This window comes from Pipistrellus kuhlii, unplaced genomic scaffold, assembly GCF_014108245.1.
Source record: "Pipistrellus kuhlii isolate mPipKuh1 unplaced genomic scaffold, mPipKuh1.p scaffold_m20_p_7, whole genome shotgun sequence".
NCBI classification, from domain to species: Eukaryota; Metazoa; Chordata; class Mammalia; order Chiroptera; family Vespertilionidae; genus Pipistrellus; species Pipistrellus kuhlii.
The window spans coordinates 2,217,456-2,242,518 of NW_023425573.1; the positions used below are offsets into that span (position 1 = coordinate 2,217,456).

General features: G+C 39.1%; 1 protein-coding gene and 1 non-coding gene across 8 annotated transcripts in view; both read left to right on the forward strand.

Moving 5' to 3' along the window:
- ABCA12 (ATP binding cassette subfamily A member 12) overlaps positions 1–25,063 on the forward strand; it is a 172,280-nt gene that overhangs the window by 39,402 nt on the left and 107,815 nt on the right. For all 7 annotated transcript variants that reach the window (XM_036421478.2, XM_036421477.2, XM_036421476.2 and 4 more), the window contains one exon: positions 19,117–19,270. In XM_036421478.2, the coding sequence (XP_036277371.1) occupies positions 19,117–19,270 (154 nt within the window). The remainder of the gene's footprint in view (positions 1–19,116; positions 19,271–25,063) is intronic.
- On the forward strand, positions 15,419–15,525 carry LOC118710083. The gene has a single exon (XR_004985292.1). It is a non-coding gene; the product is annotated as a U6 spliceosomal RNA (small nuclear RNA).

The window sequence follows — 25,063 nt, forward strand, 5'->3', positions numbered from 1 at the left end:
TGAGGCGTGCAATTTTAGTATCTATTATCTCTGAAGACAAAGCATTTGAAGACTCTTCACATCCTTCTGTTTTCCTTCACATCATTAGGCTGAGAGAATAAAATACCTGCTTGCATCAGACACAAAAGGGGCTGCTATAAAGTCCACTCGCATGCGTGAAAAGGGACAAGAAGAAAGAAACAAAATACATGATGCTACTCACCTAGTTCATGCACTGAGTCCCATTCCAGTGTAATGACTGGACTCAAAGGAAGGATTTAATTTCACAGTTCCCTCAGAAATGTCTAATTCTGAAAGGTCAGTTTCAAAATGGGAAAAGAAGGATCATTGCCTTGAGGTTCATGTGTCAATTACATATAATTCTCAGATATCAATGGCCCCAAATAAAGATAGGGTGGCTCGGGTTTGTTTTGCTACCATGATGAACCCTGTATGTTTTCCTTCCTCTCAGTCTTTCTAATATAGAGGCCGGGGTAGTTCTCTTGCCCAACAAGAGCATTTCCAGGTCAGGTACCTAAGAGATGCTCAGTGGCCATCGGTGGATTGTGTGAATGAATAACAGGGCCACATTTGCTGATGTAGACACACATACGGAAACAATATCTACCCAAGAAGGGACAACAGAAGGTTAGACAGCACCAGGGCCACATAAGAACTAGGATTTTTTTTTTAATTAGGGAGGGATTTGAAGGCAACATGGCCTACAATTTAAAAGAGTAGCATTTCTAGAAAAGCAGCCATGTGGCAAAGTCAGGGAGTCTACTAGATCAGGACGCTCTCCAGTGGTCAAGTAGGATGGCAGGAGCTAACTACGATGCTCACTGATCTCGCATTACTCTTGTCTACTCTGTGGAGGAGAATGCCGCCCCCAAACTTGACAATGAAAGCCGGAGGAGTCTCGAGGAATGAAATGGCATCGCTTTCCTTGGTTATCATCTTCAAAACCCTGAAGGGACTGCAGAGGAAACTGACCTACTAATAAAGCTGTATCATTTACCTTTAATTACGAGAATATTTCCAAAGTGCTGCCAGCTGGCTAATGGCTCACCTGTGTTTTCAATATGAGGAGAGAGATCCTGGGAATTCACATCAGGTATAAGCAGAATTCACATTTCTTTCAGCAGGAAAAAAAAAACAAACACAAAAAAACAAAAAACAACAAAAAAACAAAACAAAAAAAACTACTCAGGCAGCTCAGTAGGTACAGTTTTAATAAATTATGCTATGTCTTTCTAACCTGCTGAATTTCCTTGAAAGTATTAACTGAATATTTGCAGTTGGGAAAGCTTGTAGCTGGAAGTTTGTTAATATCTTCCCGCAAGGCTTAGAGTCAGAGGTCCTTTAGATAAATTGAGGTAGAGCAGATAAAAGGTCAGATCCCAGGACAATCCCCAAAATCAGTTGAATAAGCAAATATGTAAATAGAGAGCATGGCAATCAGTTTGAACAGTCAGATGACTTTTAGAGACCTAGAAACGATCTAAAAACATTTATTAATAATTCAGAAGCAATGCAAATAGATGGCACATATTTGCCAATGCCAACAAGAAGTTTGTAAGATTATGAGAAACTCTTGAAGGACTCAATTAAGCTTGGTAATGAGGTAAACATAGCAGCAGCAGATGCTCAGTAGAGAGAAAGATGAAGGTAATATACAATGAACAGTTTTGGAGTCCTGCATTTAATGAGTTCTGATTAGCCCTGCCTCTCATGAAGAGATATTCCCAGCTAGTGTCATAATAAACAGAGCTGGGAGGACCAGGCCAAGCATCCTAGGTCAAGGAATTACTCACCACATTTGCAAACAGTGGATGGAATTTATCAACACAGAGAGCATGGTTATAAAGCTGTTTTTGAACTGGCTGATAGGTAAGATTCCATTATAATGAGTTTTCTCTAGTACTTCAGTTACTGAACCTCTTAGTTAAGGTCGAATGTAATTCCAGTATATTATCATTAAGAAGAAAAGCGTGGAATATTCCAAACACATTGGCAAGCATACAAATGACACAAACACTCATGTATCTACTACCTACCTTTATCAAACCTGAACATTTTCCTGCCATATTTCTTTTAGAAATCTGTGTTTGTCTGTGTTTCTTTTTTAAAGAGGCCCTTGTGTAAACCTCCCAGATCAATTTCTATTTCTTTCTTCTTTCTTGAAGAAAAACGATATCATAAATTCAGTGTGTAGCATTCCCATGCTTACATTATATATTTGTACTATATATATATGATTCTTTATACTATTATCTTGCAAGGTTTTAAAAAGTTCTGTGATTTCTGGATTTTCCTTAATTTTGTTGTTGAACCAGTTGAGCTTTTACTCCTGGCAGCTGAGAGAATGCACACCATGAGGAACTGTAGTATCTCAGTAAGAGGGTATTACAAACACCTGATTCAGGATTTCGATTTTGGGGGGATGATTGAGGGGGGGGGTCCTAGGAAGCAGGGTTTTGTTCTGAAATCAGTGCTGACAGTAGTCAGGGACAATTTGATGATTCTTTGCAGAAGAATGTCTTGGAAAATTTTCTTGCTATGTAGCATGTCAAGTAGTTTATTTTCTTCTTTTCTTACTATAAACAGTGCTGCCCTGAACCTTTATTTTCTATGTCTTCTAGTACAGTTACGTTTTTTCCAGTTTTATTGAGAAACTAGAGGCCCGGTGCACAGAGAGAGATCCTTCAGCCTCGCCTGCATCCTCTCGCAATCTGGGACCCCTCGGGAGATGTCTGACTGGCAATTAGACATCCTTCTCACAATCTGGGACTGCTGGTCCTTAACCACTTACCTGCCTGCCTGCCTGATCGCTATTACCCACTTGCCTACCTGCCTGATGAACCCTAACCACCTGTGCCTCAGCCCCGCCTCTGCAACTTCATCAGGAAGGATGTCTGGAATGACATCTGGAAGATCATTCGGCTGTCCAGTCTAATTAGCATATTTTGATTTTATTATTATGGACTAGTGGCCTGGTGCATGAAATTCATACACAAAGGGGGTATTCCCTCAGCCCAGCCTGCACCCTTTTCAATTGAGGACTAGGACTGCTGGCTCCTAACTGCTTACCTGCCTGACTCCTATTGCCCCTAATTGCTCTCCCCTGCCACCCTGATCTCATCCTCAATGGCCCTCCCCTGCTGGCCTGGTCTTGCCTCCAACTGCTCTCCCCTGCAGGCCGGAGTACTCCTAACTGCCTCTGCCTGCCTGATCACCCCTATCTTCCTTCCCCTAGCTGGCCTTATTTAACCTTTAACTGCCCTCCCCTCCTGGCCAATTTGGATCTGATTGGTCAGTTACTATGCCAGTCAGTGTCTTCAGGCCTATCTCTGGGACTTATCAGAGAGGTGGAGCTGATCAGTAGCCCCCTTGGAGGCCTAGAGAGAAATAGAGGCATGGCTGCTGGTGAAGTCTGGAGAGTAAGAGAGAAGCAACGGCTGATCAACAGTTTCCATGGAGGCTGTGGATCAGACTCTGCCTCTCTCTATTCGGGCCTCTCTTTGGGCCTGATCTGTCCAGAGAGATCGGCCACCCAGCACTGACTTTAGGACTGACTTCTGGTGTTTGGTGGAGCCTTCGGATGGTTGTTACAGACTCTGGGTTTTTATATATTAGGATAATTGGCACATAACATTAGATTAATTTAAGGTTTTAATGATTGATATATGTGTACATTATAAAATGATCACCATAATACATTTAGTTATATCCATCAATTCACATGATTACAATTTTTTTTCTTGTGATGAGAATTTTTAAAGTCTATTCAACTTAGCAACTTTCAAATATGCAATATGGTAATGAATAGCTCCATGCTATACATTAAATACCCAGGACTTACTGATCTTATAACTGAAAGTTTGTATCATTTGTCCACTGGTTTTTAAACATTATACTAGTATAAATGGTAACCCATTCTAGCATCTTTTTGCATCATACTTTTTAGGCTGAACATAACGTTTTGCTCAGCATTACATTTTTTTGTTGTTGTTAGTCCTCACCTGAGGGTATTTTTTCCATTGATTTTTTTAGATAGATTGGGAGGGAGGGGAATAGATACAGAGAGAGAAACAACAATGTGAGAGACACATTCATTGATTGGTTGCCTCCCATACACACCCTGACTAGGGCCAGGGATCAAGCCTGCAACTGAGGTATGTGTCCTTGACTGGAATCGAACTTGCAGCCCTTCAGTCCGCAAGTTAAAGCTCTATCCAGTGAGACAAACTGGCTAGGGCCAGCATTACATTTTCTATATTTATCTCCATTGACTTAGGCAGCTTCATTATATTAATTTTTACCACATACACCATTCATAATGTATCACTTTCTATCCATTGTGTTTTTATGAGTACTTAGTGCTTAGTGTTTTTTTTCAACTTTTCCCCCCAATAGTATCATGATAAATATTCTTTTATGTCTGTTTGGCACATGTTCATATGTCTCTAGTGTATTTACCTGGAGTTTTGCACATTTTAAACATTGAATGTGGCCAAATGCTGTCCACACTGGTGTTACTAAGTTCCTTTTTCCCCACTATAAGAAGAGAGTGCTCACCGCTGCATATTTTCCCCTACACTTGATGTTGTTAGACTTATAAAATGTTTGCCAATTGGTTAGGTTTAAAATGAAATTTCATATATTTTTCAAAAGTATTTCATTTTCTTCCTTTTTTCTGTTTTGTTTGTTAGTTTATTTTATTCATTAGACTTCACATATAAATCAAATCATATGGTATTTGTCTCTCTCTGACTGGCTTATTTTACTTAGCATAATACTCAACAGGTCAACAGGTCAAAAGGTAATATTTCCTTCCTATGGCTGAGTAATATTCCATTGTATAAATGCACTAGAGTTTGTTTTATTTACCCACTTATTTAATGATGGGCACTTAAGCTGTTTCCAGATATTACTATTGTAAATAATGATGCTATGAACATGGGGCTGCATATATTCTTTTGAATTTTTGTTTTGGAATTCTTAAAATATATTCCTAGAAGTGGGATCACTGGGTCAAAATGGCAGTTCCATTTTTAATTTTTTTGAGGAAACTCCATATCATTTTCCATGACCAGGGCTCCCTTGTTTCCACATTCTTGCCAGCACTTGTTATTTGTTGATTTATTGACGATAGCCATGTTAACCAGTGTGAGGTGAGATTGTGGTTTTAATTTGCATGTCTCTAATGATTAGTGACATTGAGCGTCTTGACATATGTCTATTGGCCACCTGTGTGTCCTCTTTGGAGAAGTGACTGATCAAGCCCTTTGCCCATTTTTTAATTGGATTGTTTGGATTTTTGGTGTTGAGTTTATAAGTCCTTTATCAAAGTTAGATATTAACCATGAACTTTTTTTCTTAAAAAAATACTAATTGCTGTATTAGTTATTTTGACAGTACAACTTAGGAAAACGACACTGGGGAATTTTCCCCTGCTTTTTTTTTCTCTTTTTTTCTAATGAGATAGTAGCTTTGATGAAAACTGGTTGTACATTGAGGGAGGGAGAAAGCTGGTAATATGTTTTGAGTTACAACCTAGATGGTCTCTTTCTGATTGGCAGAGGGGCCTTGGTAAGAGAATGTTTGGTTTAGGAGGAAGCCAAGTGTGACACGATGGTGAGGTTGCCACCTGCAGGCAGCGCTGCCCGAACGGAAAGGCTGTGACATACATTTCCCATGGGCAGGCCTTCGCATACATCATGTGTAAAAAAACGGAATGTGAATACCGGACCCCCAAGTATTACACAAGCTGTTGAGGAGTGATAGGCTCCTGAACCAGATCTGATTCTTCCCAAGTGAACAGACCATCTGTTAAGTTAGCAATTCAGCCAGCTCCTCAGTGAGGGCAAACTCACTAGGACCCCTGAAATACACTTCTTTTTTTAAAATATATTTTATTGATTTTTTATAGAGAGAAAGGGAGAGAGATAGAGAACTAGAAACGTCGATGAAAGAGAAACACCGACCAGCTGCCTCTTGCATACCCCCTACCGGGGATGTGCCCGCAACCAACATACATCCCCTTGACCGGAATCGAACCTGGGACCCCTCAGTCCACAGACTGACGCTCTACCACTGAGCCAAACCGGTTTCGGCTGAAACACACTTCTTGTTGCCCAAGAGGCAAGATTTCTCTCTGTCTAGAACAAAGCTGTACCTCTCTACCGTGTTTCCCCGAAAATAAGACCTAGCACATAGAAAGATAAGACATCACCTGAAAATAAGACCTAGTGCATCTTTGGGAGCAAAAATTAATATAAGACACTGTCTTATTTTCGGGGAATCAGGGTAGTACATTTGTTTATTTTTATTGTATTGTACGGACACTGTGAACTGAGTAAATGATCATTTTAATTCAGATTCAATTTTGCACCAACATCTAATAACACACAAACCATTGGCACCTTCTGCTGTGCTGGCTTTGTGTTTTCTGACCCTTGTTTGTTCTCATTCTGATCTCCTCATTATCTAATTTTTCCCATTATGGCATGTGTACTTGTATAAGCCTCTCCAAATGCTTCTGGGATGAAATTCCCTTCTCCAAGCAATGTCTTAGACAACGTTTGCTGAAGGACTCTCAAGGTGGTGCACAACAGGAGTGCTGAGGTGCTTGCTGAATTACTAGAGCTAAGCCAGTGAGTAAAGTAGTGTTAGTAGGTTAAGACTCAAAGCCAAGGTATTTCCTTAAGCAAAATGTTTCCTCCCAGGCCCCCTTTTCTGTTGGGGATATGTGAAATCATGGGTTAAGCCACTGCTTCCCAAAGTGTACCCCGTGGAATACTGGTTCCCAGGATATACTCCAGTGCTACCTTAAAATGCAAACCATAGTCTGCATATTCTGGGCTCACACATGTGGAAATGTGAATTAACCAAAGTTATTCAAGATTTTACTGAAAATTTTCTTGGAGTCTTTAATATGCAAATATATTCTGACTTCCCCAGAAAGAAGATAGAGTTTAGTTTCCTGAACTCATTTGACCCCAGAGTCTGCTTTATGCAAATCCTAATGCTCCCCTGCTTCCCACTCCCCCATCTCCAACATCCCATTGGAAACCATCATGACCAGAGAGGAATTAACCCTTCATTTCATTTCCTTAGTCCAAGCATTGTGATGGAACTACGTATATTGCTGGGTGACATGCAATGGGGTTAACAGAGCAACACATCCGTCACAAATCAGAGCAAAGGTGGAGGCACTGAGGAAGCACCGCATCCTCCCTTTGCTAGATGTTAATTGGTGTTGATGGGTCTGTGGAGGTGAGCATTGTCTCAGGGGAGAGGCTGCAACTAATGGGGCTCAGCAAGCAGGCTCTCAACTTACTGGCACCAGCCCAATCAGCCCATTCTTACCAATGTGTACCCAGCTTCCTATCAGCCCTGCCTCAGAGCTTACAGGGTACTTTCCTAGTTAGACTCATGCAAGGAGAATTAGGAGACTAAGTTTTATAGGAAGAATGCTTTACAATGAAATAAGGATCCAAGGTTTCTTTTCACTTGAATTTAGATTTAGGAGGAAATAAAAGTTGCTAAGTTTATGTCTGCAAATGTCCATGGCAGGAAGGTTTTTAAAAATGCAGTTGCGAATCTTTGTTACTAAAAGACACACAAAATGTTAGTACTGTTAGGCCCCGTCTAACAATACAAACAGACCCCACTCACCACGATGAGCACCAGGACTCAACTTCCCTTGCCATTGAGATTCTCATTTTTCAACTTCCCCTGATTCAGTCCTTGTGGGAGTTTATTATCTGGCACGTATGTTATGTCTCCAAAGCTTGGATCAAACCAATTTGTTTACAACTTAAACAGAGCAGGCCATGGACTTTGGAATCCATCCCCTAACAGGGTCTCCTTAGCATTCAGAAGGAGGGGGCACATTCTATTCTGGAAACTCAATAAGGTGGGTAATGGGGCCCTGTGGGCTGACCATTAGCTTATGTGGGCGCTTTAAGATCAAAGGAATAGCAAGGTCCCAAGTCCAAATGTCCTTATCTTCTTATCTTAAAAAGTAATAACAGTAATAAGCCAAAGACATAAAAAAGGGAGGACTACTTCTCTACTTCCTTTGCACCTGCAATGTCATCGCCAAAGCCCCTAAATTATTACCACGGGGACACTTTTTGCACCTTTCAAAACCTGTTGGCTGTTACTTGAAAGAAACTCTGAGGATTATGGGGGGTGTAGAAAAGATCCTAGCAAGTGGGAAACCATCTCCAATGACCCAAGGTTTGTTGTTCTCTGTGGCTCTATTCATTAAACATACACAGATGTCAACTTCTGGAGTATAGGATCTGCTGACGCAATGCTTTCAGGATTAGGCATCTTGCTTCAGCCTTTGCTACTAGAAACAGTCTACCTTTTTTGCCCATGGATTTGAACTTGGAAAAGCACCTGCACTATGAAGCAAGACTTGCCTGGGGAGGATTAGGAAGAATGTGTCACAGCACCACACCCACTAAGCAAGCAGTAATTGAAGCACTACGCCAGTTGATACAGGTACATATTATGAATTACTAGGGAAAGAAACACATCATGCAATACTCCTAGCCATTCATTGGCTCAAGACACAGAGATGGGAGACCAGGTTAGAGCAGCAAAGCCCCACCACATGGAAAATAAGATAAATGTTGCGACAGCAGTGCGATGAGCAATGGTAACTCATGATTCTCTGGGGCCTTTCCTCTTCTATGATCAGAGCACCTTGCACAAGCTTTATCTAATTAATCTTCCTTGTGCCCCGTGAGCTGGCAAGGCCCATTATCCTCAATTTGGCAGATGTGGAAACAGAGACATGGAGAGGTTAGTTTACCTCTGGTGACGCAGTGACTCAACTGCAAAACCAGAAGTGGCACCTGTTTCTCAAATTCTCAGACTCTTCTCTCCAAAATACGCTGAAACTTAGCTAGACAAAATGTTTTCATTAGTGTCATGTATAATGTAGTTCTAGTTCTATCTCCGGCATTTTATTTTTCATGTGAGCTTGAGCAAATTGCTTATCTCCCCACTGAGGTTACCTGCAAAATGGGCATAACACTTGCCTCGCCTTTGGGCTCATGTGAAATGATAATTGCTTAATTCCTCTAAAAACATAAAGTTTTTTAAACCAATGCATCACTATTTTCAAATATATGTTATTTTTATACATATTTCTGACAATTGAGGAAAACAAATGACTTCTCCTTGCATTTTTTCAAATGAAAGTGTGATGAGCTTGAAAACACTGTCTCTCTGCCCTATTCTCTCTGTCACACACAGACACACACACACACACACACACACACACACATATACACACACACTATATATATTTTTAGTCTTTACATGAAAAAGAAATTAAAAAAAGAATGAACCTTACTTAGCAATTCACTCAGTGCCAGGCACACAGTATATGTTCATATTTATTGAATAGATAATGAATGGATTCACTTTGTGGATAATAAATTTAATTGTTGAAATTACAGCTGTCAATGTGGAATGGCTAGATATTTGAGGAAACCAAGATAAAGAGCCTATAACAATAAATGCTACTAGTTACGTGAGTCAATATCAATCTATCGATTTCTATAAGGCACAGGAATATAATGAATTACTATCCACTGAACTTACTATATCCATTGTTATCTGAAACATTGTCCTACAAATAATAAAGATAAAGATGTAGGTTATGTTAAAATCCCAAATCACAAAGTATTCCTGTCATCCTTAAGTATTTATTCATTCATGGATTCATTTATTAATATAGTTAATAATTACTTGCAATGAGTCAAGCATTTGCTAAGAACCATGTAAGCCCCCCCATAGCTAATATTTTATTCAGTCTCTAAAAAAAATGGAATTTTATTGAGCTAGTATCAACCCACAGATTCAGAGTCATATTAGTATTTAACTCTAGCCTAAGGTCTCTCTGGGCCACAAAGATTAGGAAAAAAAAATCCCTATTAATAGGAATTGGAGTCAGAAGTGTATTGATCTTACCTGGTGATGGGCAGGGAACAGGACACCTCCCCTCAGAGAACAATCTAATCCTTCAAGTGGAAAGTGCATGGGGAAAACAGGGACAGTCCTATGGGTTTCTGATAGAATGTTGTGAAATAAGTTGAAAGGTTAGTTATGTCATTTATAATTTTAATTATCTCTTTAAAGTGTAATAAAGAACAAAATATGCTAAAAATGACAAGGAGGATAAGATAACTTTAATAAAATATCACAAATATATTTCTGAGATTAATTTCTTTTTCCATATTTTCTTTTTTTAAATTCATTTTTATCCCCTATTTACTCATCTTTATTTTACTTCCTCTTTTTGTTAATGTAACCTAAGATTTCTTTATTATGGCTGCTGGTTCAACTCAGAGGATGTAGGGACAGTATCTTTTTATTTTATTTTATTTTAGCATATTTTATTGATTTTTTTTCAAAGAGGAAGGGAGAGAGATAGACAGAGAGTCATCAATCAGCTGCCTCCTGCACGCCCCTCCCCACTGGGGACGTGCCCGCAACCAAAGTACATGCCCTTGACCGGAATCGAACCTTGGACCCTTCAGTCCGCAGACCAACGCTCTATCCACTGAGCCAAACTGGTTTTGGCCTTTTTAAAAAATCTTTATTGTTAAAATTATTACAGATGTCCTCTTTTTTCCCCCATAACTCCCCTCCACCTGGTTTCCACTCCAACCCAGGCCCTCACCACCCCATTGTCCATGTCCATAGACACTGCATACTAGTACATGCATATAAGATCTTTGTCCAATCTCTTCCCACACCCCCCACACTCCCTTCCCCCTGAGAATTGTCAGTTTGCTCACTTTCCAAACCCCTGATTCTATTACATTCACCAGTTTATTCTGTTCATAGATTTTTTTATTCATTTGATTTTTAGATTCACTTGTTGCTAGATATGATTTTGTTGTCACTTTGTTGTTCATAATTTTTTATTTTTACTTTTTTCTTCTTCCTCTTCTTAAAGAATACCCTTCAGCATTTCATATAATACTGGTTTGGTTGTGATGAACTCCTTTAGCTTTTTCTTGTCTGTGAAGCTCTTTATCTGACCTTCACTTTTAAATGATAGCTTTGCTGGGTAGAGTAATCTTGGTTGTAGGTTCTTGCTGTTCATCACTTTGAATATTTCTTGCCACTACTTTCTGGCCTGGAGGTCAATTCCTCCCAGTGATACCAATAGCAATTAAGGCATAGTTTCTATTGAGAAATCAGCTGACAATCACATGGGTGCTCCCTTGTAGGTAATTAACTGTTTTTCTCTTGCTGCTTTTAATATTCTCTCTTTGTCTTTTGCCCATGGCATTTTAATTATGATGTGTCTTGGTGTAGTCCTCTTTGAATTCCTCTTGTTTGGGATTTTCTGTGCTTCCTAAACTTGTAAGTCTATTTTTTTCATCAGGTAGGGGAAGTTTCCTGTAATTATTTCTTCTAATAGGTTTTCAATATCTTCCTTTCTCTCTTCTTCTGGCACCTCCACAATTCAGATGTTGGTACACTTGAAGTTGTCCCAGAGGCTCCTTACACTGTCTTCATATTTTTTTTCTTTTTTCTTTTTTTGCTCTTCTAGTTGGGTGATTTTGCTTCCTCATATTTCTTTTTCTTTTTCTTTTTTTATTTTATTGATTTTTTACAGAGAGGAAGGAAGAGGGATAGAGAGCTAGAAACATTGATGAGAGAGAAACATCGACCAGCTGCCTCTTGCACACCCCCTACCGGGGGATCTGCCCACAACCAAGGTACATGCCCTTGACTGGAATCGAACCCGGGACCTTTTAGTCCGCAGGCCGATGCTCTATCCATTGAGCCAAATCGGTTTCGGCTGCTTACTCATATTTCAAATCTTTGACTTGATTCTTGGGATCCTCTTGTCTGCTGTTGAATCTCTGTATATTATTCATTATTTCAATTAGTGTATGCTTAATTTCTGACTAGTCATTTTCCTTTTTTTTTTTTTTTTTTTTTTTTTTTTTTTTTTTTGCATTCTCACTAAGATACTTGAAGGTCTCACTACATTCCTCAGAAGTTTCTAAAAGATTCTTGAGTAACCTTATAACTTTGGTTTTGAATCCTATATTCAGTAGTTAGCTTTCTTCCATTTCTTTCATTTGTGACATGTTTCTTTGTCTTTGCATTTTAGCTGTTTCCCTGTGATTGTTTCTATGTATTGGGTAGCTGCTAAGTTTTTTTGAGTTGATCAAGTGGCCTTGTGTAATAGGTGTCCTATAGGGTCCAATGGCTCGGCCTCCCCAATCACCTGAGGTAGACACTCTTGGTATACCCCTTTGTGGGCTGTGAGTACCGTCTTGTTGTAGTTGACCCTTGACTGCTGTTGGTATCACTGGGAGGAATTGACCTCCAGGCCAATTGACTCTGAGGACCAGCTGTGTCTACAATGGAAGAGCTGCGGTTTAGGAGACATCTTCTTCATATTTTTTTTATTTATATCTGGTTATTTAATTATTTGTAGACAATGTTTCTGGACATGCTTGTTTACTTTTGTGCCCTTGTTATGGTGATAATTTTTGTGTGTGGTGTTTCACAAGGAATCTTATCATTTGCCTGATCAGAAGGCCTGCTACTTATTCTGCCAACATGACTCTATATCCAAAAAGTTAAAAAAAATAATAATCCCCAAATGAAACACTTCATGTTTTGAAAAGCCAGGTATTTCCATTTTTTTACAGAGAGGAAGGGAGAGAGATAGAGAGCTAGAAACATTGATGAAAGAGAAACATCAATCAGCTGCCTACTGCACACTCCCCACTGGGGATGTGCCCGCAACCAAAGTACGTGCCCCCAACCAGAATCAAACCTGGGACCCTTGAGTCCGCAGGCCGACACTCTATCCACCGAGCCAAACCGGCCTCAGCAAGGTATTTCCTTTTAAAATTTATCATTTATGTCTCTAATGGAATAAAGACAAAATTACTTTTCACCTAGAAATACAAAAAAAAAACAAAACCTAGGCTGTGTTCTGTCTTGCTTTTAAAAACACACACAAACGCATGAAGTCTTCCAATTCTACCATTACTATAATGTCCACAAATATCACCCTGGCAGCCTACAAAATATGCTTCCTGAGTCTAATGATGTGAAGTGGAAGTCGATTCATTACTGAGAAGACTGTGAAATTTGTTTCTTTGATAATATAATAAACAGAGACTAGCACTTCTGTAGATAGTGCCAACGAGCAATGTGCTCCTGAATTTATTATGGAAGTGGGTAAAAATCCTTCTGTGCTTGTGAAAAGGGTAAAGTAAGATGTTGGAAGAATGTGTATTCTTGACTGTCAATACTAAGAGATAGAGGAGTAAGTGCAAGAGAGGAGTAGCAGGAGAGAAAATGAATGGAAAATGGTAAATAAAGGAGGTGGTAAGGGGAAAGGAAAGAAAAAAGAGAAATATTGATAGATGAAAAGGAATATTAAGTAGATGAGATGGGATGAGATGAGATGAGATGAGATGAGGAAAGAAGAAAATAAGTGAACACAAGAAGTGAACAAGGCAGAAGAGGGAGAAGGATGAGTGTAAGGAAGGTCATCCTTCCAAGAATTAATAAACTACAGCACGTGAGCCAAATCCAACCTACTCACTTCTTTGTAAATAAAGCTATATTGGAATATGACCAGGCCCCTTGATGTACATGTGATCTATGACTGTTTTCATGCTATGATGCTGGAGTTGACTAATTGTGATAGAGACAGTAGATTGTTTGTGATGCCAAACTTAAAATATTTACTTTCTGGCTCTTATGAAAAAGTTTGCACTAAACCCAGTTTTCAAAATTTAGCATGCAAAACAATTGCCTGGAGGGCTTATTAAAGATTACTGTACCCCCCCCCCCCCAAAGTTAAACATATCTGGAGTAGGATTTCAAAATTTTGTTGTCTAATAAGTTCCCAGGTGATGCTTATCGTGTGGTCCAGGGACCACACTTTGAGAACCACTGCTCTAATCTTCACATTATATTGCACTAAGATTGTTCTGAATAAGGGATACTATGCAGAAAAGGAAAGAAATATCAAACATGTTCCCTCTATTAGTTAAACATAGATACATTGCTTGATATCACAGTTGTTTACAAAATATCTATTTTTTAAAAAATCTTTAGAACTGGGTCTTTTTGTAAAGCTGGTTTCATTCTTAATGAAAAGTAAATTTGATTTAGGTAAAGCCTTAAGTAATTGAAGGTCTGTTCCTAAAACTGTTTTTTAGTCTGGTTTGATTCCACTCCCTGAAGTAGCATTGGACTCTGTCATTGCCATTGCTTGTCTTTGTCACTAATGTCAACTGTATCCAGTTTATGTGGAGATCTTCTCTCCACCAATAGGGGGCTTCTTACTGCCTCTACCTGGAGCCCCTAAGAAACTAAGCCATAAAATGATGGAATTTTGATTCCCATCTACTCCACCTCTCTTAGATTATGCCGGAGTCTTCTTACTCCAATTACCCATGACATTGCAAATTCTTCAATATCTTTTCTCCCAGAGATGGACATGATTGTATGAAACCTTTAGAAATTATGATTCCAAGAACTTTATCCAGCCTAAACACTCCATCCAAACACCCTGAACAAAATTTTCCCCTTCATGTATTGGCATGGGCACAGTTGTAATCTTTTTCCATTTGTATCCTTAAATCTGGGCTCTGGATATGAATGTGGGCAACTTATTAGCCTTAACTTTGCTTGATGCATACTTGATATATGGAAGATCTGTAAGGGATAGAGAAATGTTTCTATTTTCTCTGCATTCTAGCATTAAAAATACAAAGAGAAGCATAATTTGGGAACTTGAAAGTTCTAGAGACACCTTCAGAATAGAAGTTCAACTTAGAATTAGCAGCTCTTTAAAATGTATGCAGGGCCTGCCTGGCGTGGCTCAATGGTTGAGTATTGACCTACGACCAGTAGGTCATGGTTCAATTCCTGGTCAGGGTACATGCCAAGGTTTCATGTGCAGTCCCTTGTGGGGGTGGGCAGGAGGCAGCCAATCTCTCTCATCATTGATGCTTCTTGCTCTCTCTCTTTCTCTCTGAAATCAATAAAAATATATATTTTTAAAAAATGTCTGATAGTTTCATTTCACCATTTTTCTGAGTGGTTACTTCCTTGCACACATAATTGAGGTGGACAGAAGATAAAAAAATCATTTTTTTACAAGAAAGCTACAGTAGAGCTTAATTTTAATTAATTTTGACTTGCTAGTTCAAGGCCATTTATAGATTTTGTGAAAAGTTGATGTGCATGAAAAAGTATACTATGAATATCAAAAAAGGATGAATGTTGTAAATGGATGTTATATGCCTAGCATAGCATGTGAAATACAGTAGATGCTTAATAAATCAGTGCTAATGTTGCTGTAACAGGCCTCTTCATCTTAATGAGTGTATGTTTCTCCGTTAAGAAATGATGGTAAGTGCTCGCTTTGGCAGCACATATACTAAAATTGGAACGAAACAGAGAAGATTAGCATGGTCCCTGCGCAAGAATGACATTCAAATTTGTGAAGCATTCTATTTTAAAAAATATATATTTTATTGATTTTTTTACAGAGAGGAAGGGAGAGAGATAGAGAGCTAGAAACGTCAATGAGAGAGAAACATCGACCAGCTGCCTCTTGCACACCCCCTACTGGAGTTGTGCCCGCAACCAGAATCGAACCTGGGACCTTTCAGTCCACAGACCGATGCTCTATCCACTGAGCCAAACCGGTTTCGGGGCATTCTATTTTTTTTTTTTTTATGCTAAGCGAAATAAGCCAGTCAGAGAAAGATAAATATCACATGATCTCACTCATATGTAGGATATAATGATCATCATAACTTGATAAACAAAAATACATCCAGAGACAAAGACAGGGAAGGTGGGGGGTTAGAGAACAACCAAAGGACTTGTGTGCATGGATATTAGCATAACCAATGGACACAGACACGGGCAGTGGAGACTTGCTCAGGGTGGGAATGGTTTTTTTTGGGGGGAGGGTCAATTGGGGGAAAAGGAGACATATATAAAACTTAAGGCAATTAAAAAAAAAAAAGAAATGATGGTAAAATAAGTAGTGCAGGCAATTCATGTCCCACGTGGCATTGTGTTAACTAAAGGTGTGCACACCTAAACCAATTCTTCATTTGCATAAACCCATTGTGACTAGCTAAATATTAATTATATATAGAACCATACAAAATGTATACTGTTTGTACTTGGTTTTTTTTTGTTGTTGTTGTTTTTAAATCTTCATCCAGACTTGTTTTTTAAAAATCCTGTGATCTCCCAGTCCTTCTGGCCCAAGGGGGCTATGATGACTCATTTTTTACCCACCTTGATATGAAAATGGATTTACTTTTTTCTTAGTATAAAAAAATAATGCCAGATAGTACTACCAACAATAAAAATACTTAAAAAAAAAAATAATGCCTGGCTGTCTGGTTGGGATGGCTCAGTGGTTGAGCCTTGACCTATGAACCAGGAGGTCCCAGTTCCATTCCAGTCAGGGCACATTCCTGGGTTTCAGGCTTAATCGACAGTAGAGGGCATGGAGGAGTCAGCTGATCAGAAATTCTCATCATTGATGTTTCTATCTCTCTCCCCCTCTTCCTTCCTTTCTGAAATCAATAAAAACATATTAAAAATTCTGTGACAAATTTTTCTTTTGAGTAAGTGGACAGATTATTATGATCTGTCTGAATGTATAATAATCAGGTCACATGATATATGTTAGAGGCCTGGTGCATGAATTCATGCATGGGTGGGTCCAGCCAGCCTGGCCAAGGGGAGGGGACATGAGCAGTTGGCCGGCCTGCCTGCTGATAGAACTCATGGTGGAGGGGACAATTTGCATATCGGCTTTTTATTATATAGGATATACTCTGAATGACCAGATTATTATGCGTTCAGAGATCATAATAATCTGGCCACTCAGTGTATTTATATGGTTAATCTTCAAAGAATATTGTGGGTTTAAATTCTTTCAAATTTCCTCTAAAAATGTGCAAATTTTAATCATTTCCAGAAAAAGAAAAAATTGGATGTAATGTGCCATCTCTTCCCAGGTGTTCTTCCCTGATTACTTGTTCCTTCTCTTCCTGTTACAATATGGCTTCCCTTGAGCTTCCACTGTTTTCAGCACTGCCTGGCTCAGGCATACCATCACCTTGATAAGACGCATAGGGCAGAGGGGTCACTGTTTTTGTGGCCCTTCCACTTGCCTTCCATTTAAACAACCCATTGCACTTGTTCGACATGGAATAATGCTAAGCCCAGTTGCAGACCAGCACCCCTAGTAAGCAGCCACAGTTGCAATCTGTGTAACTGGGTGGAACACCATTGATAATGAAATTGTGCCGCAGAATTGTCAAGGCCATGCTGTGTGCAGTTCGTGGGGCAGACTTTTGTTATAGAGGGATGGCGTGGAACATTAACAGCTCATGTGACAGCTTTTCTCTAGTTTACTCAAGGGATTGTACTACAGTGAAAATCTTGCTGGTTCATTGCAATTCTCACTTGAGTCTAATATTAAGTCTTTCTGATGTCAAAGAGAGAAGCTGCTTAGAAGGTAGTACTAAGTGGTGGGGTGGATTTGTCTTTCTAATTTCTTCTGAATTTTCAAAACTTTAAGTCATACTGGTACGATTTTATGTATTAGGTATTTCTATGACTGCTGTAACAAATCTCCACAAACCTAGTATTCTAACAAATAACACCAACTTATTTTACATTTGTGGAGGTCAGAAGTCTAAAATTTAGTCATTTTTTTAAATGGCATTTAAAAATTATGGTGTTGGCAGGTCTACATTCCCTCTGGAGGCTCCAAGATAATCTATTTCCCTGCCTTTTCCAGCTTCTAGAAAAAGCCCACTTTCCTCGGTTTTTGTCTCCTTTTTCCAATTTAAAGTAAACAGTATAATCTCTCTCCCACCCCTCTCTCTCTCTCCTCTTGACATCTGACAAACTTTCTTATTGCCCCTTCCCTTTTATTTCCAATTTTCTTTCTTTGTCTCACTCTGCACATAAGCTACATGAATCAAAAATTGATTTATTATTCTCTCTGCTAATATATGAATGCATGCTTAGCCATGTTACTCGCACTATATTTTTTAAAACCTTTCCCTCTTTCTTTTTATAATGAAAACAGATCTCTTTACAGATGAAAACACAATCTTTTTAACAGAATTTTGAGGAAGTTAAGGTTTTGCTTTTTAGTCTTCAGTTTGGAAATACCCTTATAGTTTCTAAGTCTGCCCCTTTGGAAAGTTCAGGGTCCTCATGCTCTCAAAGGGGAGGAGTCTAGAGTTTCAATATCAAAAGTAATTGTGGAAAGATTTGTTCTTTCCAGCTTGCCTATTTTCTCGACTCATGTGTATGCCATTTTTGTAGTTTATAAAACAGATGTTAACGTAAAGGTTACAAAACCCTCTACTGTTATAGTTCTTGTTTTCTGTGACAAAAAACAAAGAAACATACAAACCCACACAGGGAAAATCTGCATGTTCATTCACACCATTAGTACTGGTTTTTAAACAAAAAAGTATTGTGTGATTAGGATAATTAATTTTCTATTATATTAATTTTTGAGGAGACCAAAAATATTTTTGGTAGCTGAAGGATTGGCTGAATTTATAACAATCTTAATTAGAAAAGAAGACATGTCCATTTGGGAAAGAATTTTTCATATATACTCAAACAAAAGTAAATTTCATGTGAAATATACCATGGAGAGGGGAAAAAAATTCCTACAGGTTTTTATATATGCATATATTGTTATATATATTTTTTAAAAGATTAGGACTGTTCTGGTCATACTGCCTTCTGACTTGCTCTTTTTAGTTAACAATATGCTATAAATATTTTCTGTTATTTGACATTTTTATTGGCTGCATTGTCTTTTATTATATGGACACACTGTGATTTGTTTTTAAAACACTCTAGAAAACATTCTTGCAGCCATTTCCTTGGAATAAAATCAAGGAAGAAGATTTTGTGGCATTTTAACTCTTTTGGTACATGGGGGACCCAAATGGTCATAATCCAAAAGGTAATTTCCAGAACAGGGTTAGTACATCTCTTCTTCCCAGGTACATGTCATAGTGATGTCATATTGTTTGTTTTAAATTTCAGGTTACCTTGCACCTCGAAACCTTCCTAGCACTGGCTTCTTCCCGTTCCTGCAAACTTTGCTGTGTGACACAGATTCCAAATGCAAAGACACGCCCTACGGCCCACAGGATCTGCTTCGCAGGAAAGGGGCTGATGACGCGCTATTTAAAGACAGGTAGGCACTGCCCAAGTGTGTTCAGTTGTTTGGGGAGGTCAGATCTTATGAGACACCCAGGAAACCATCCTCGGCTAGATATATAACTGTATTTTATATACATATCTACAAATGGGATGCTTTAAATCTGAATGGACAGGTGGATACAAGCTGAAATTACCATGTGTATTTTAAGCATAATCGACTTTTGATGAATTACCCAAAGTTTTCTTTTTAAACTGGTTGGCCAAGCAATCCTCCTTTATTCCCTAAAAGATTCTCTGTCCCTCCTCACATTGTCAGGCACACATTGCCCTTGATCACGAGCATAAGAAGGGCAATGTCAAGGGCATGATCTCCTGGAAGAATAATATTAATATTACTCCATGTGATACTTCCAGATATAACAGAAACTAAGAAATGCATAAAAAAGAAATTAAAGGTCTAGAAGTCAAAGCAATAAAGTTGAGATTATATTTAATTGAACAACAATCTTTAAACATGAGGTTAATGTGTGTCCTATTTTATGGTGTTCAGCTGAAGAATAAAAAGAGAAACTCTAGACCATTTACCATCTTAATTTTCTTTTTTTCTTTTTATAATTTTATTGATTTCAGAGAGGAAGGGAGAGGGAGAGATAGATAAAAACATCATTGATGAGAGAGAATAATTGATTGGGGGTGATCAGGTTGGTGGGAGGGCAGTGGGAGAGATCAGGCCAGCAGGAGAGGCAGCTGGGGGCAATCAGGCCAGCAGCGGGGCAGGTGGTGGCAAGAAGGCTGACAGTGGGAGGCAGTTGGTGAGGATCAGGCCGGCAAGGGCTGGGGCAGTTGTGGGCGAGCAGGTTGGCAGCCAGAATTAGGGGCAATCATGCAGGCAGACAGGCAGGTGAATGGTTAGGAGCCAACAGTCCTGGATTGTGAGAGGGATGTCCCACTGCCAGTTTAGGCCCGATCCCATAGGGCAGTTAGGCATCCCCAAGGGGTCCCAGATAGGAGATGGTGCAGGCCAGGCTGAGGATACTCTCCCCTCCCCCCATGCATGAATTCCATGCCCCTGGCCACTAGTCTGTTATAATAGAGAATCAAACTTATGAGAGTTGCCTGAGATGAGCCATTGAGTTAGTTTTGCAACTATGATTAAAGTCAAGGTTTATTTTATCTTCTGTTGACTATTCGCTAGACAGCTGACAATATCTGCTTTTGAAAATTTTATTCTAACCTCCAGATAGATTGTCTAGCTCAAGCTGTATATTCCATATTTTTTCTAAACTACCAAGTAATTGGAGCTTAATTTGGAAAATTATGTACAATAATAAAATTGCATTAATGGTATCTCCCACCATGCTATTAACTTTTATGCTTTATATAGCCAAGCAATGAAACTGAGCATGGTTACTGGGTAAGCCGTTTCACGAAATTGCTTCCCTTTGGTGAAGAAAGACTTACCAGCACAGCCTCATTAAGAGACAAAATAGTCTTCTTTTTCTTTTTTGTAAGCGAGAGGAAAAGTGCCATCGTTGGCCTCATCAAAAGCGGCCCACCATGTTTATTGTAATAGAATGCTCTCTGAAAGACATGACGGTCGCACTGCAGTCACCATTTGCTGGCCAGTTACCAGGTGTGCTTTGATGTATTTTTGCATTGGCAATGGCCTCCTGTCATTAAATTCATACTTCTCTGGACATTAGCTTCGGGATGAGGTACTTTAAAAATAACATCCAACACTATATTCAGTGTCCACACTAACAAGCTGTCTGAAAAAAGAAAAGATTAAATTTATGTGTTTTTTTGTGGGTGTTTTTATTTTTTGCTCCTTTGCACAATGGATGAGCCAACATCACAGGACTTACCCTTACGGTCCTTCCTGCTTGCACTGCCTCCAAGAATACATCAGAACAGTGGGAGACCTGGCTGTGCTATTGCTCACACAGCTGGCAAGTGGCAGAGATCATCCTCTGGAGCTCACAGGGCCATAATTTGGAGGAGTGAGGCAGCATTCCTGCAGATCCTGCAGGGGAAGTGCCTCTGTGGCTTTGCTCCCCATCTCCGTCATGCCCACACTCATCCATGACCCAGAATTTCCAAATTCAGATCTCTGTTCCTATTTAACGGCTCCTTCTATGGAACTTAAAACAGAGCTCAGCAAATTTTACCTGGCATCATTTTAAAGTGCCAAGGCTCAACACTAAAAAGTTGTGTTTAGAAACTGACCTGAAGAAATTTTTGGGAATGTGATGTAAAAAGAAATAGAGTAGCATGTGTCTTCATTTGCCTACAGAGATGAAATAGCCTGTATAGGTCAAACACTAGAGTGAATTAATTTCAGTATAATTTATAGTCATTTGGTAATCATTTTCGTGAGTATTCATATAAAAATGAAGGTTCATTTTTTATTTATCAGAAAACAAATTTGAGGTATGTCTTCACTATATATATATATTCAAAGTCTCTCCTAATATCAAATACCCTAAGACAAAGCAAAGTACTAAGGTATTTCTAAATCTTAATATCTTAACTGATATAGATTGATGATTGGTAACTTAGAAAATAGGTATATTTTGAACATGGACAGGTAGGATTATATTTGAAGCATGAATGACCCTGAAGGAATAAAGTCAGGATGAAACTGAAATAAAAAAAAAAAAATGTTTAATTTTTTTAATGAATGACTTCTACTCAGGAGTAGACAGGAAGGACAACTGCATCAACTCACCAAGAGGCCCTTGATGCCATTGTAAGTCCTTATTTGTAGTTATAGGTCAATAATGGATGTCATCTGGACACTCATGGGATCAAACAGGTCTAGAGCACTTCTTGCATCTTCTTTCCAATGTCACTAGATGCCCATGTAACTATAATCATGGGGAGAAAGAGAAAAATAGAAATAGTTAACTAGTCCTGAGAGAAAGAAAAAGAATTTCTGAGTTTTCTTTTCAGGATTTGCCATATGTGTCTGTTCTGGTAGGAAGTCCTTTTATAGACAGAATGTACTATGGCACACATGGATAACACCTACACAGGTAGTCTTTCCACTCACAGGAAACACAAAGACACCCAGTCTAAGTGCATAAGATGATCTAGAATTTATAGAAATGTGACATTTCCCAAATGTAACTGTTGTTAGACATGTCTGAGAGGAAGTAAAATCTAATCTGGGCCTGCTTTTTCTCCCGGTACCTTACATTTAACATTTTGAGGCCAAGGTGTTTCTTTTATTAAATTCCATTCCAAAATAGAGCCATTTAGGTACCATTGAGACAGAATCTACTTCTATAGCATCTTAAGGAGAGGCCCTTAGCTGTCTCTATGCAACTGTACATATGATTGGGTCCAGCAAAAGGTAGTTAAATTGTGCCATGGGTCACCTTGAGTCAGGCTTTCATGCCTCACCCAGAAGGTTAATTTTCTGGACTCAGGAAGCTCACGTGCTGGTCTCAGGACATCTAAGTTTTGCATAATACTCTAAAATACCTCTAAAAAGTAGCTAGTATGAAATACATTCTCTAAGATTTCCTTAAAACTATTCAGAGTTCCAGAATAGGACTTGCAAGTCTCCTGAGTTGGTTATAGGGAGTGGATGTGGGATGAGTCATCATGGAGTAAATCTGTATCTGTCATAGTCTCGTGGAAGGTTTCTTGACCTCAGCATCATTGCTCCTTGTGGACAGATAATCTTTGTGTGTCCTGTACATTGTGGATGATTAGCAGCATCCCTGACCTCTACACACTATATGCACCACCCCCTTCCAGTTGTGACAATCAAACATGTCTTCAAACGTTGCCAAATGTCTCCTGGGAATTGGGGAGGAAATTGTCCACAGTTGATATCCACTGTTATGGTGAAAGGATAAAGGTAAATTTTTAAGGTAGCAAATTTTAAAGAATTAAGGTCCTAGAATCTTGCTGTACAAGAAACACAAATAACTGATTTAGCAGCCCCTGTAATGTGTCCCCATTGTTCCCCATGCATGTTCCTGCTTAGCTCGTACAATTAATACACAATTCCTGATTTTCTTATTTGGTTTTCCCATTTATTACAATATATATGGTGTGAATTTAATACATTTGGTGAGTTAATGAATGAATATGATGGGTTCAATGTCACATTATATATTAGGGTCTGTGATGTCATCCCTGGGATTTTTCCTCTTTCAAGGACCTTTGCAGAATAAGATATGCAATATTGGAGGGCAGACCAGGCTATGTAAAAAAGATGCTTCCTTAGCTATCTGTTCTTCTGAGTAATAGACTTTATTATCTAGCATTCAATGCTTGTCGTATGCTAAATACCCTCCCATCTGCCAACACAACACATTATAGAGTTTTCTCAAGAATTTTAAGGTCTATGAAGGGGAAAAGTGATCATTACTACAAATGGAAAATTCCTGTTAAAAGTAAACTGATAAATTAAATAATAAAATGAAGAAGGTGTTACAAAACCCTGGATGATGTTCTTTGCCTTGTCCCGACTCACTAGCCAATGCCTACAGGTTCCAGGTCTATGAATAATAGGGCTGCATTCCGTTGCTGCCCAGAGATGTTGAAGCTTCTAGTGTTCTAGAGTGGTTATATGTGGAGCATAGATGTATGAGCATGAGACTTCGGCTCCATAGTAAGGGGTAAGGCTGTGTCTCTGCACCGTCTTCATTTGTGGGTACTTTGACGTTTAATATCGGTGAGTGCCTATGGTGATAGGGCCCAGGCAGCAAGTATTCACAACAACCTTGCAAAGTAACTATATCATTCCTAATTGTCAGATGAAGGAAGCAATGACTGAGGTCTTTTAGGAAGAGGCAGGGCAGAGATTCCAAAGATATTCTGCTATACCCCGGCAATACGGTTGCTTTTCATTTAATCAACCAACTGAGCTTGTGGTCCAGTACTGTGCTAGGTGCTTGGAATGAAAACAAAATGAAGGAGATTTGGTTCCTGTTTCCAAAAGTGTCACAGCCTAAAATGGAGAAGTGGTAAGAAAAGGCACACAAACATATAAAGCACTTAAAATTGGTATAAAGTAAGTATGTAAAAGTGCTGAAATTGTATCAAGTAGAAGAAAGGGTGTTGTCTCTCACCTACCATTTTAAGAAGCAGATAGCGCTCTGTCTATATGATCATGCTAAGGACAAAGTTCAGAGATTACCATGATTAATTCAGTAGGACTGGTCAGCTTGCTGCCCTCCTTTAATAATTTAACGGAGAGTTAATAGAATTAATTACCTTTGCCTGGGGGAAGTAGCTGTGTTTCAACTTATAACCTTAATTTATCTTCTTACCCACAAAACTCTCTGTTTTACATTTATTTTGTGGTTTCCATTTTAAAAGTCTAAAAACAATAGGTCTTTTTGTGTGCAGTGATAGCGGGCACGTGCTATCCTACCACACTGTGTAAATGCAAAGTAAGGCAGGGACATCTGCAGGCAGACGAATGTTAAAGCATACATGCTATCCTGAACTTTCTTCCCAACAAAAACACCAGCCAAGACCACCTCAAAAGAGACGGACCACTTCCTCACTCATGTTACATGGAATTTATTCCTGGGAGACCACGGGATCATGAGCATGCCCTGCCCAGGACAGGTCCCATTAGACAGAGGCCTCCTTGTCTGGAAACAGCCATTTTACTATTGAGCAAATTCAGAGCTGCTAGGCCAGCAGCTTGCTGGGAAGGGATGAGGTGGCTTTTCTTGGGTGTTTGGGGCTCTGATCAGAGTGTGGGAGGATGGCCAACGTGTCCTCCGTAGAGTACATGCAGCTTTTCATTCTCCAAGTTCACACTGGCTTCGTTTCCTGTTGCCTCTTCTCCCTCCCCTCC